Source organism: Hibiscus syriacus, unplaced genomic scaffold (genome assembly GCF_006381635.1).
Source record: "Hibiscus syriacus cultivar Baekdansim isolate YM2019G1 unplaced genomic scaffold, ASM638163v2 tig00110378_pilon, whole genome shotgun sequence".
In the NCBI taxonomy this organism is placed as follows: Eukaryota; Viridiplantae; Streptophyta; class Magnoliopsida; order Malvales; family Malvaceae; genus Hibiscus; species Hibiscus syriacus.
The window spans coordinates 264,693-279,340 of NW_024062712.1; the positions used below are offsets into that span (position 1 = coordinate 264,693).

The 14,648-nt window shown below is 38.0% G+C and overlaps 1 protein-coding gene across 1 annotated transcript; it reads left to right on the forward strand.

Moving 5' to 3' along the window:
* The first annotated feature begins 7,210 nt into the window (after positions 1-7,210).
* LOC120121728 (glyceraldehyde-3-phosphate dehydrogenase, cytosolic-like) lies at positions 7,211-13,130 on the forward strand. The gene is made up of 4 exons (XM_039141029.1): positions 7,211-7,271; positions 7,346-7,443; positions 7,734-7,876; positions 13,022-13,130. Exons 1-4 carry the CDS (start codon positions 7,247-7,249, stop codon positions 13,128-13,130), a joined length of 375 nt encoding a protein of 124 aa, XP_038996960.1. The 5' UTR covers positions 7,211-7,246.
* Positions 13,131-14,648: the final 1,518 nt, after the last annotated feature.

Here is a 14,648-nt window from a genome sequence, read left to right on the forward strand (position 1 = left end):
ATCCGCTACAGAAATCTTATGCATACCAACCGCTCCAGCGGACACAACGTGATTAATTAGAGGTCCACAATCGTCCAGCCAAGAATCGAACCAAAAATCAACATATTGGCCATTCCAAATGCACCAGTTAATATTGCTTCGAATATCATCCCAAATGCACGCCAAACTCCTCCACAAGGTAGTGTTGTGGAATTCGGGTTAATTTCCACCAATAACAGATTCACCTTCGAAACTATTATCTATGTGACTAGTGTGAAAACGATTGTACTAAAAATCACCCCAAGGTATATTCCCAGGAAAGAGGAGGGGTCACAATGGTCCCTCTTAAAACCCACTTTCCTTAGACAGAACTACCAAGACAAATAATTTTAATAGGACAATAATTAACAATAACTATACCCGACAATAACTATTAAATAGAGATAAAAGAGAACACCAAAATATTTCACTAATAGAGGAAATATTACAAAGAGAGAAAGAATACAAATAACATTTAATATAGAAGAATGCTTATATTTGTGAGATGATTAACTAAGGAGGAGGATGGCTTTATTTATAACAAAAGAATTTCCCCTCCTCCTTATACACAACCAATGTGGGACTTTGCCAAAAACCAACAAATCTCCACCTTGGCAAATTCCACACACATCTCTAAAAAACAATCTTTTAATTTGTAACAATATTGACCAAGTCTAAACAATGTTTAAACTTGACCGCAATTACCACTTTTGTCAACATATCAGCAGGATTCTTAGTGGTCTGAATCTTCTGGATTATGACTCCACCTTCTTCTAGAATCTCTCGTACAAAGTGATATCGAACATCGATGTGCTTCGTCCTTGCATGGTAAACCTGGTTCTTTGCTAAATGAATAACACTCTGACTGTTACAGTGCACTTTGATGTGCTTTTGTTCCATTCCCAATTCACCAAGCAACCCTTGAAGCCAAATTGCCTCCTTCACAGCCTCTGTAACTGCCATATACTCTGCCTCTGTAGTAGACAAAGCCACTGTTGACTGTAAGGTGGACTTCCAACTGACTGGTGCCTTTGCAAATGTAAACACATAACCAATAGTTGATCGACGCTTGTCCAAATCACCTGCATAGTCTGAATCACAATACCCAACTACACACTGACCGTCTTGTTTGTCCTGCTGAAAGACCAAACCAACATCTACGGTGTTCAAAATATACCGCAGAATCCATTTCACAGCTTGCCAATGCTCCTTTCCAGGATCATGCATATACCTGCTCACAACCCCAACTGCCTGTGAAATATCAGGTCTCGTACACACCATTGCATACATCAAGCTACCAACAACACTTGCATACGGAACCTTTGACATGTATTCCCGTTCTGCATCATCCTTAGGTGACATTGATGCACCGAGCTTGAAATGAGGAGCAAGAGGTGTACTAACTGGTTTTGACATCTCATTTATGCCAAAACGTTTTAGTACCTTCCTCAGATATTCTTTCTGAGACAAACAAAGCCTCCCCAATTTCTTATCCCTTGATATCTCCATGCCTAGAATCTTCTCTTCACCAAGATCCTTCATCTCAAACTCCCTGTTCAATTGAGTCTTTAGTTTCGCAATTTCTATCTGACTCCTGGAAGCTATCAACATATCATCAATATAAAGAAGAGGATATATATAGGATCCGTCTTCTAGCTCGCGTAAATACACACAATGATCATATTTGCTTCTTGTGTACTTCTGCCCTATCATAAACTTGTCACATCGCTTGTACCACTACCTTGGAGATTGCTTCAATCCGTACAACGATTTTTCTAATTTGCACACCATCTCTTCTTTTTCGGCAACTTTGAATCCATCTGGCTGAGTCATGTAGATTTCCTCATCCAAGTCTCCATGTAAAAATGCAGTTTTTACATCCATCTGAACTAGTTCCAAATCCAACTGTGCTACCAAAGCTAACAAAATTCTGATGGAGGAATGTTTTACAACTGGAGAAAATACTTCATTATAATCAACTCCCTCCATTTGAGCGTAGCCTTTAGCCACCAATCTTGCTTTGTAGCGGATATTATTCTTGTCAGGAAATCCATCTTTCTTTGCATATACCCACTTGCACCCAATTACATTCTTTCCCTTCTGAAGACTAGCTAGTTTCCACGTCTGATTCTTTTGAAGGGATTACATTTCTTTATTCATGGCGATCCTCCACTTTTTATGTTCTGAACTTTGAACTGCTTCATTAAAAGTGGCAGGAACGTCATCAATTGCAATTGGTGATGCAAAAGAGACCATATCAGCATAACGAGCAGGTTGTCTAATGGTCCTCTTTCCCTTTCTGAGTGCAATTGATTCATGTTGCTGTGGAGGTTCTTGGGTCTGAACCTCTTCTTCATCTGACTCTTCTTTTACCATAGGAGAGTCAACATCAGTTTCTTTATTGGTTGGGACAATCTTGCTTCCTTCAAACTCCTTTGGGAGTTCCATCTGTCTGGTCTAATTTTTCTGAAGTCACCTTTCTCAACACGGTAGATTCATCAAAGGTAACATCCCTGTTGAAGATTATTTTCTTTGTTTCTGGACACCAAAGACGATAGCCTTTCACACCAGAGGTGATCCCCATAAAGATCGCCTTCTTTGCTCTTGGATCCAGCTTTGACTCCTTAACATGGTAGTATGCAGTGGAACCAAACACATGTAAGGAATCATAATCTATAGCAGGTACTCCAAGCCATTTCTCTAATGGTGTTTTACCACCAATAGCAGTCGATGGTAAGCGATTGACAAGGTGACAAGCATAGACCAAAGCCTCAGCCCAAAATTCTTTGCCTAACCCAGCATTAGACAACATACACCGAACCTTCTCCACTAATGTCCGGTTCATACGCTCTGCCACCCCATTCTGTTGTGGTGTACCTATGACAGTGAAGTGCCTGACAATACCTTCCTCTTCACAGACTTTCAGAAATGGATCATTTTTGTACTCTCCACCATTGTCTGTACGGAGACGTTTGATTTTTCTGCCTGTTTGAGTCTCTATCATCTTTTTTCCATTTAAGGAAAAATCCTAGCACCTCATCCTTTGTCTTCATTGGATACACCCAAACTCTCCGGGAAAAATCATCAACAAAGGTGACATAATAGTGTGTTCTTCCAAATAAAGTTGTATTGGAAGACCCCCATACATCTGAATGAACATAATCCAAAATACCTTTAGTATCATGGATTGCTGTTCCAAATTTCACCCTCGTCTTCTTCCCTTTGATGCAATGCTCACAAAAAGCTAATTTGCAAGTCCGAGCACCCTTCAATAATCCTTGATCTATGAGTAATTTCAAGTATTTTTCACCAACATGCCCCAAGCGCATATGCCATAACCTGGTTGCTTCTGAGTCATGTTCATCAGTAGAAGTTGCCACTGCTGCTGTCCCAACAATTGTACTACCCAGAAAGTAATACACATTGTTTCTTTTTCGGATTCCCTTCATTATCACCAGTGCACCAGAGATAATCCTCATAATCCCATCTTTTGCCCTCACTTCTAAACCTTTTGACTCTAAGGTTCCCACAGAGATGAGATTTCTCATTAAATCTGGTACATAATGGACACCTGTTAAGGTTCTGATTGATCCATCCTGATTCCTCAAGCGAATTGAACCAATCTCAAGTGTTTCAAGAGGGGAATTATTTGCTGTGTAGATAATTCCACCTTTTAGTTCTTTAAAATCAAAGAACCATTCTCTATTGGGGGTCATATGGTGGCTACAAGCTGAATCTAACAGCCATGAACTGGAACAGTTGGTTGATGGCATAACAGCGAATGCGAAATCTGAATCTGAATCATCATACTCGACCACATTTGATTCTGAGACAGCCTTCCCCCTTTCAGGTTTGCCTTTATTCTTTAGCCTGGGACATTCTTTCTTCCAGTGCCCTTTTTCTCGACAAAAGGCACATTCATCTTTGCTCAATCTAGACTTTGACTTCGATCTCCCTCTGATTCCTTTATTCTGACTCTTCGAACGGCCTCTAACAACAAGAGCTTCTACTTCGACACTTGTGTTTTCTTGTTTGTCTTTCTTTCTCAATTCATAACTATACAAGGCAGCAGTTACTTCACTGAGAGACACATCAATCTTCCCATGAAGTAGAGTAGTTTCAAGATGCTTAAACTCATCAGAAAGTGATCCCATCAACATCAGAGCCAGATCTTCATCTTCAAAAGTCACGTCCATATTCATCATATCAGTCACCAGCTGATTAAAGCTAGTAATGTGATCATTCATAGTGGTACCTGGTATATAGTTAAAGCGGAACAATCTCTTTTTCATGTAGAGTTTGTTCTGACCGCTTTTCTTCAAAAATTTCTCCTCCAGTGCCTTCCACAATTTACTTGCAGAAGTTTCCTTAGAAAATGCATACTTCTGCTCTCTAGAAAGACACGATCAAATAGTACCACATGCCATTCTATTGATCCTCTTCCATTCTTTCTCCTCAACATCATCTGGTTTTTCTCCTCCAATAGCAATGTCTAGACCCTGCTGAAATAGGGCATCTAGAACCTCACTTTGCCACATGCCGAAATGACCGGTGCCATAAAAAATCTTCACTGCAATTCTAACATTTGTCACATCATTTCTTGCCAAAATTAAAGATGAAGAAGCGTCTGTGATTTCTGCTACAAATTCTATTTAATAGCTGCCAATGCAGAATGTCAATTATCCCAAGGAAATTTTTTCTGATGTAGAAGATCATCCTAAGCCACAACCACATAGCATACTAAAATAAACCAAGAGCTCTGATACCAATTGTTGTGGAATTCGGGTTAATTTCCACCAATAACAGATTCACCTTCAAAACTATTATCTAGGTGACTAGTGTGAAAACGATTGTACTAAAAATCACCCCAAGGTATATTCCCAGGAAAGAGGAGGGGTCACAATGGTCCCTCTTAAAACCTACTTTCCTTAGACAGAACTACCAAGACAAGTAATTTTAATAGGACAATAATTAACAACAACTATACCCGACAATAGCTATTAAATAGATATAAAAGAGAACACCAAAATATTTCACTAATAGATGAAATATTACAAAGAGAGAAAGAATACAAATAGCCTTTAATATAGAAGAAGGCTTATATTTGTGGGATGATTAACTAAAGAGGAGGATGGTTTTATTTATAACAAAAGAATTTCCCCTCCTCCTTATACACAACCAATGTGGGACTTTGCCAAAAACCAACAGGTAGAACAATTAGAGCTTTAGAATACCTCTGGAATGTCCTCGTTACATTTGTATTTGGACCAAAGAAATTTTACCCATAGTTGGTCTTTCTTGGTTAAAATGTTAAAAGCAATCTTCATTATAAATGCATTATTTCGTTGTTCAAGATTCTGAAAACCAAGACCACCATGGTTAATCGGACGACAAACATCCTTCCAATTAACAAGATGAACGCCTCTCCTACCATCATCAATACCCCAAATTAATCTCTCGATATCGTTACATACGCGTATTGGAAGCACCGCCAACTGTATTGTATAAACAGTTAAATATGCGAGGACTAATTTCGCAAGCGTGACCCGCCTCGCGAGCGACAGAGATCGCATTTTCCATCCATTTAATCTCTCACGAACCATCTGAATTAAATATTGATAAAATGCGGCTGTAACACAGTCATGCAACAAAGGAACTTCCAAGTACTGGCCCATATCAGATACCATTCTATAGCTGAAACTAGCACTGATCTCTACCCGTTTTTCAGAAGGAATGTTCTTAGAAAAGAATATGGCGGTTTTCGAGACACTCACTTTTTGTCCTGAGGTAATGCAAAATTTTGTCGAAATTGAGAGAATGATCTTTTGCTCAGACGATGCTTCCGTAAAAAGAAGCATATCATCAGCAAGAAACAAATGCGATATACCGGGTCCTGGATTATAAGTTTTGAAAGGTTTCCAATTCCCCCGATCAACTTCAATCTGGATTGCTTATGCCAAACATTCTATACAGAGAACAAATAAATAAGGCGATAGGGGTCACCTTGCTGTAATCTGCGTGAGGGCGTAAAAGAGGATGTCATAGATCCATTCCAAAGAATATGAGTACAAATGAAAGATACAAATCGCATAATAAGTCTCAATAACATCTCCAGAATACCCAAATCAGTCAAAGTGCTTCAATTACGCCTACTCCAAGCGATCATAGGCCTTCTCCAAATCTATTTTGATTATCATCTAACTCTTTCGCCCTACCTTTTATTTCATTGAGTGGATAACTTCCTAAGTGATGATGATGTTATCTACAATTGATTGACCTGACAAAAAACTGGTTTAATTATCTGAAACCCACCGTGATAACAAAGGCTTTAGATGGTACACAATCAGTTTTGTTACGGCTTTATAAACCACATTACAAAGGCTTATTGGTCGAAATCTACTAATCATTTCTGGGAATTGAACCTTTGGCAGTAAAATAAGTAAGGTTTGATTAAGATCAGTACGCCATTGATCTCTCTCAAAAATTCCACTGATATATTAACATACCACACTGTTTACTACCTGCAAAATTTTTATGGTAGAACGCTACATGAATACCATCTATCTCGGGAGATTTAAGTGGTGCCATACTAAAAAAAACAGTCATAACTTTATCATCGGTGAGAGGCCGGTCTAATGTAGCCAACTAAGATTGCGATACATGTGGAAATAGTCTCTTCATGTACTCAACCTCCCTTCCCTCACTTTGAAGTAATCGACTAAAGGACACAACCAAAAGATGTAAGTCCTCTTCATGAGTACACCATAAACCATTTTCGTCTTTTGAGAGCAGTGATCTTACTTTGTCGATGTTTCGCCATGACAGATGCATGATAATACTTAGTATTACGATCTCCATGGACAACTCAATTCGAAGATGCTTTCTGTCTCCAGAAACTCTCTTCTTGTTCGAGCACCATTTATAATTCTGCACGAAGTTGAACGTCAAGGTCGTAGAGGAAATCAAAGTGGCCATTCCTCAACGCCCTTTCAATTCCCTAAATGCGAGCTAATAATAATCTTTTTACTTTTACCAATGTGACAAAAAATATTGGTGTTCCAAGCTTGTGCTTCAAAAGTAAAGCCACTCACATTCGTACTGAAATCCTAGTCCTCATGCCACACAGTCCTTAGGAAATCTTGAAATTGAGGATGGTCATTCCAAGCATCTATATATCGGAAAGGGCGATTAGGTTATTCATGACAAATTCGGTATTGTTGAGGGTCTCATGACTACTGTACACTCGATCACTGGTAAGTACTTTGTGTTCTATTGTGTTTTTTGCATCAAATTAGTGTATTGTTGACTGACTGTCATTTTTATTCAGCTACCCAGAAGACTGTTGATGGTCCATCAATGAAGGACTGGAGAGGTGGTAGAGCTGCTTCCTTCAATATCATTCCCAGCAGCACTGGAGCTGCCAAGGATGTATCCATTTTTGCACTTTCTGGTTAAGTTGTATGATATTTTTGTTTTGTTTTTTTGGCAGGGCTTGTAATTCTACCATGATTTATAAATTTTATATTTTTTTATTGAAAATGTAATTATTTCTGAGAAAATCCAACCTCAGGGCCCAATTAACTTGTGATTAGTTTCAGACGTTAAAACCTGTATTTTAGCCCCTTAGCTGGTTATGACTAGCATGCTATATATTGTTGTTAAATGATTATTGGAAATAAAGTTTACTGGTCGATTATCATCTTGTAACGACATAGGCTGTTGGCAAAGTGTTGCCAGCATTGAATGGTAAGCTGACTGGAATGGCTTTCCGTGTTCCCACTGTTGATGTCTCAGTGGTTGACCTCACTGTGAGGCTTGAGAAGAAGGCTTCTTACGAGGATGTCAAGGCTGCTATCAAGTAAAGATTAAGAATATTGATCTTATATAGTGTTGTATTTAATATAAAGATGCATGTTGTTGAGAAATAAATGAGTACAAGTAATTTCCCTATAACCAGATTAGTGAGAATGCGAAATAAAAGCGGAAAAATAATACTCGAAATTGATAACAGAGTTCAGTCAATTGTGCCTACGTCTCCGGACTGCTGCAGATCTTTTACTAAGAGAGAAAATTTACAGGTATTTACAAAACACTCATTACTCACAAGAAAGCTCTTTAGTATTGGGAGAAAGAAATGATTTGGAATTATTTTAAAGCTAAATGGGTTAGGGTATTTATAGTTGAAGCTTAGAGACTAATCTTTGAAAATACCCTAAAGTCCAAGGACTAATTATAATTATCCCATTACCCAAAATTCAAAAAAAAAAAAACTGCACCGAAATTCGGTGCCTACCATTCCAATGCATTTTTCAACAATTTGTTCTGCCTAACCCTTGCCAGCCGCCCATGTGGTGCTTGACTTTTCAACAATCTCCCACTTGAAGACTGATTTTAATCTGTCTTCACACCTCGATCAATGCAACAACATTTATGGTCTTGTTAGTCTAGCATGCCAATAGAAGCTGAAAACAACTTCAGTTTGTTCGTAGTCACCGTCTTTGTTAACATATCTGCCGGATTTTGAGCTCCACTAATCTTTTCAAGTTTCAAAATCCCATCTTACAGAAGATATCGGATAAAATGATATCGCAATTGTATGTGCTTCGTCCTGGAATGAAAAGACGGATTCTTTGCTAGATGGATAGCACTTTGAGTGTCGCAATACAAGACATTGTTTTCTTGTTTCTTGCCTAAATCTTCCAAGAAACTTTGGAGCCAGACCATCTCCTTGTTGGCTTCCGTAACAGCGACATATTCTGCTTCAGTTGTGGAGAGAGCAACTATCTTCTGTAGTTGAGAAACCCAACTCACTGCGGTTTCTCCTAGAGTATAGACATACCCTGTAGTGCTCCTTCTGATGTCAACATTTCCGACTAAGTCAGCATCTACATAGCCTGTCAGTATCGTATCTCCACCTTTGAAACAAAGTGATTTATTTGTGGTACTTCACAAATATCTGAGGATCCATTTGACTGCTTCTAGTGTACCTTGCCTGGATTATTCATGTACATGCTAACAGCTCCCACTGTATGAGCAATATCTGGTCTAGTACAAACCATGACATACATCAGACTTCCAATTGCTGAGGCATACAACACCTTCACCATGTGTGTACGTTCTTCCTTCGTCTTTGGTGATTGTTCTTTGGAGAGTCTAAAATGAACACATAGAGGTGTACTTACTGGTTTAGCATCTTGCATGTTGAACCTAGAGAGTACTTTGTTGATGTACTCAGCCTGTGATAACATCAAAGTCCCCGAATTTGTGTCTCTCTTAACCCTCATCCCAGTAATCTACTTTTCAGCGCCTAGATCTTTCATTACAAACTGCTTCGACAAATTTTTCTTCAAGTTTATAATCTCTTGCATGTATGAGCCTGCAACGAGCATGTTATCAACGTACAATAATAAAATAATGAAGTTGTTGTCGAACCTTTTGATGTAGCAACAATGATCTGCTTGACGTCTGGTAAAACCACTGCTACTCATAAAGCTATCGAACTTCTTGTACCACTGTCTAGGAGCTTGTTTTAAACCATACAAGCTCTTCTTCAACCTGCATACCAGGTTTTTCTTGCCTGCCTCTATGAAGCCTTCTGGATGCCTCATATAGATTTCTTCCTCTAAATCACCATAAAGGAACGTTGTCTTTACATCTAACTGCTCAAGATGTAAATTCTATGTTGCTACAATTTTCAACACCAGTCTGATTGTAGACAGCTTCACAACTGGAGAGAAAATTTCATTGTAGTCAATACTTTCTTTTTGCTGAAAACCTTTGACAACCAATCTTGCTTTGTAGCGTTTGCTCTCATCATGCTCTTCTTTGATCTTGTAAATCCACTTGTTATGGAGTGCTTTCTTTCTTGGTGGTAATTTAGCTAATTCCCACGTCTGATTTGACATAAATGAGTCCATCTCATCTTTCATAGAAGACTCCCACTTGACTGAATCCTCCACCTACATTGCTTCATCATAGCACTCTGGTTCACCATTGTCAGTTAGCAACAAGTAGTGCAAAGAAGGCAAATAACGCTGGGTTGGTTTAGGAATTCTAGAGGAGCATCTCAATTCTGGTGTGCCTGGTTCTTCTTGTACTGCTTCAGGACTGATCTGAACATCATTTCCAGAAATCTCCTCGAACTCAACAAATTCCTTTTTTAAGCTTCGGTATTTGAGCTACTTGATTCTATTGACCTATCTTTGTACATCACATTCTCATTGAAAATGACATCTTTGCTTCTGATGATCTTTCAATTTTCGTAGTCTAAAAAACGGTAACCGAACTCATCACCACCATAACCAACAAAGACACATTTGTTGGACTTGGCATCAAGTTTACTTCTTTCAACAGAGTTTATGTGTACATAAGAAATACAACCAAACACTATTAAGTGTGAAAGGTTTATTTCTTTCTTGCTCCAAAATTCCTCTGGTATTCCACCATCCAAGGGAACTGAGGACCCACGGTTGATCAGGTAAGCTGCAGTGTTGATAGCTTCAGCCCATAGAAATTTGGGCAATCCGGCATGTATCCTCATGCTTTTGGCACGTTCATTCAGAGTTATGTTCATGCGCTCTGCTACACTATTCTGTTGCGGTGTCATGGGAACTGTTGTCTCTATCTTGATCCCATTGTTTACGCAGAAATCTCTGAATATTTTATTTCTGTATTCTCCTCCATTATCAGACCTCAACCGCTTGACTTTCAAACCAGTCTCATTTTCCACCATGGCCTTCCATTTTCTGAAGGTATCAAAGACTTCTAATTTCTTCTTCAAAAAATAAACCCACACATTTCTTGTAGAATCATCGATGAAGGTGACATAATATAGTGAGCCTGTAAGAGATGGAACTGGAGATGGTCCCCATACATCAGTATGAACCAACTCTAACTTTTCTGCCTTGGGTGTCTTGTCAATCTTTGCAAAACTGACTTTCTTTTGTTTACCAAAGATGCAATCCTCACGTAGTCCGACATCTACATTCTTTAGATCCGACAGCTTCTCTTTTGACAAAAGTGTATTCATCCCTTTCTCGTTCATATGACCAAGCCTTTGGTGCCATAGGTTTGATTTTTCCATCAGCATCTGTTACTGCAATGATATTCTCTAAATTTGAGGTTACATAGAGAGTATCAGTCTTCTTACCACGAGCAATGACGATTGCTCCTTTGGTAATCTTTCATTCACAACCTGAAAAGGTTATACTATATCCTTCTCCATCAAGCTGTCCTACAGAAATCAAATTTCTTTTGAGGCCAGGAATATGTCTCACTCATTTCAGCGTCCAAGTGGTCTAGTTTTGACAACTTTAATCGGATGTCTCATTTTCCGACGATATTCAAGGTTTCATCATCAACTAGATGAACATTCCCAAAATCACCACTGACATAGTTCTATGTGATTTATTGGCATGGGGTGGAGTGGAAAGATGCCCCTGAATCCAAAATCCATGATTCAATCGGACTGTTGACGCTTAGAATCATGGCATCATCTGTCTCCTTTGTCATGTTGGCAGATTCTTATGCGCCGGTATCTTTCTTCAGTGCTCGACAATCTCTTTTAAAGTGACCCTTCTTGCCACAATTATAACAGGTAAAATCTTTCTTTCATGTTCTTGATTTGCCCCTTCTGGATTTCGATCTGCCACGATTTGAATTTCTTTCTAAAGTTCTCCCTCCGAACTCCGTGTGCAAGGCTGAGGAGCTTAATGCTTCACTCGATTCTCTCCGTCGAATTTCTTCACTCAATACCAGATCCCGAACATCGTCGAATTTTAATTTGCTGTTTCTCGACGAGCTGCTGACTGCTGTAACAGTAGTATTCCAACTATCTGGTATAGATGATAAAAGAATTAAAGCTCGAATTTCATCATTGAATTCAATTTCCACGGAACTCAACTGGGTTGTGATTGTGTTGAGTTCATTTAGGTGTTGAGCCACTGATGCCCCTTCCGCCATCCGCAAATTGAATAATCGCCTCATCAAATGAACTTTGTTTGAGGCCGATAGCTTCTCATACATACTAGAGAAAGCCGCCATAAGACTCGCCGTGGTCTTTTCCTTTGCTATGTTAAAAGCAACATTGCAGGATAACGTCAGTCGGATAACTCCGAGGGCTTGTCTGTCGAGAAAAGCTCAATCTTCATTCTTCATGCCCTTTGGTTGCTTTCCTGAGAGAGCTTGATATAGATTTTTCTGGTACATAAAATCTTCAATCTGCATCTTCCAAAAGCCAAAGTCCGCACTATCGAACTTTTCAATTTTCATCTTCCCTTCGTATGCAACCATCGCTCCCACTCGAATTTGGCTTTGTTTGGATCGTTTCTGACAATTCTTGCGAACCACCGTGTATTAGAACACCTCCGTCGACAAATTCGTATCGCCGACAATTTTTTTTACTATTCACAAAATTCACTATTCACATGAATAGTAATTAATAGTAATGAAGAGTAACCTCGTAAAAAAATTAATAAAATTCACAACCAAAATCTCTGATTACCAGTTGTTAGGAAATAAACGAGTACAAGTATTTTCCATATAACCAGATTAGTGAGAATGCGAAATAAAAGTGGAAAAAATAATACCCGGAATTGATAACGGAGTTAAGCCAATTGTGCATGCGTCTCCGCACTGCTGCAAATATTTTACTAAGAGAGAAAATTTACAAGTGTTTACAAAACACTAACTACTTACAAGAAAACTCTCTAGTATTGGGAGAAAGAAATGATTTGGGATGATTTTGAAGCTAAATGAGTTAGAGTATTTATAGTTGAAGCTTAAGGACTAATCTTTAAAAATACTCTAAAGTCCAGGGACTAATTATAATTATCCCATTATCCAAAATTCAAAAAAAAAAAACTGCATCGAAATTCGGTGCCTACCATTCCAATGCATTTTTCAACAATTTGTTCTGTTTAACCCTTGCCAGCCGCCCATGTTGTGCTTGACTTTTCAACACATGCCTTATTTATGTAACGATGATGTGGATCTTTTTGTGTAGGAAGGCATCCGAGACCACAATGAAGGGAATTCTTGGTTACGTAGATGAAGATTTGGTCTCAACCGACTTTGTTGGAGAGAACAGGTGCAGTGCCGCATTCTTCCAATAATATGTTCTTTAATGTTGATGGTTGTGGCTAAGTTTTGTATAGGTCGACTCTTTAGACAGGGAAATTGTAGCCTTTGTGATGCAGTGTTGTGATTTATTTAAAGAGATCAAGCATCTTTGATGCCAAGGCAGGAATTGCTTTGAATGACAACTTTGCTAAGCTTGTTGCCTGGTATGACAATGAGTGGGGTTACAGGTAAATCATATATATCCTTCACTTACGTTGTAGTAAACAGAGTTTCTCGTTGGTGGATTTTTTGTCTAATGGTGACATTCTTTCGGTGCCGCAGTTCTCGAGTGGTCGACTTGATTCGACACATGGCTTCATGCTAAGTGGGCGAAGCTTTAGCCTCTTCAGCTTTGGCAAGCAATTTAGATAGAGCTAGAGGAGAGATGCATGTTGTCCGATGTCGGACCGATAGATGAATAAAATAAGATAGAAAATTCCTAGTTATGTCGATTTGTTCTATATTAATTTTTTGAGGTTTCTTTATATAATTACTGTTCTCTTACCTATAATAGCGTCATAATTGTGCGTTATGTTTCTACCAACTATTAGTTGATTTTTCAGCGTTCACATGGAAAATGAAATCTAAGGCTCCGCGTCTCTCTAACAGCAGATTGATTCTCTATTATTTGAATTTTCAAACTAAATTCTATGTTCATATTAATTTTTTATAAAAAAAAATTAACTAGATTTTTTTTATTTTTATTAATATATTTGAATAGAATACAACGTGGACAGGTGTATTTATAATGCAACCACTGGTAAAGGTTCAAGTTGGAGTAGAGTTATTTATTACAACCCCACAACAAAAGGTCCATGAATCATATGACATTCTTAATTAAATCAGACGTGCCGATTGGAAATATAAGTTCAACCGTTGAATAGAATATTCATTCCTATATTATCATTTCGGGGTAATAATTTCTTACTTTCCATTGTTTATTAATTAGGGAAAGAGGGGTGTAGTTTCGGCCTCGAATCATGAGTCAATTAATTCAACGATGTTAGGATAATATTAATCAGATGTTAATTAATTAGGATCTCATTTAAAAGATTGTTTAATGGAATTTAATCATTTGACACGTGTTAACATCTCTTTAAAAATGAATCCAATGTCTAAAAATCCAAGGAAAAGCGGAAAAAAGGGTCCCCATAGATCGAGTTAAGAATACGAGGGTGGAATTTCAATTAAATTAAAAATATATATACGTCACAGGGTTATAACTTTTGTATAATAGGGTAAACTACACATTTAATATCTAAATTATTATTTTTATTCTATTTTAATACCTAAACTTTATTTCTTTTAAAGTCGTACTTGATGTTGAGTTTTCGTTTCAATTTATATTTCGCTATTAAAATATTTTTGGGTTTAAGATTTTCCTTAAATAAGTCGGTGTAATCTTTTAAAATGCAATTCGGGATAAGAAATTATAATTACCTTTAACGGTAACTATGATGGGAATGGAATTTCTTTATTTCCACAAATGAAATTAATTTAACATTAAATGT

Bases quoted from the DNA above. Each gene is read 5' to 3' on its own strand.
- LOC120121728 (XM_039141029.1), top strand. From the start codon at position 7,247: ATGACTACTGTACACTCGATCACTG. The intron at 7,444-7,733 runs GATGTATCCATT...GTAACGACATAG, and splicing joins GCAGCACTGGAGCTGCCAAG to GCTGTTGGCAAAGTGTTGCC. The intron at 7,877-13,021 runs GTAAAGATTAAG...CTTTTTGTGTAG, and splicing joins GATGTCAAGGCTGCTATCAA to GAAGGCATCCGAGACCACAA.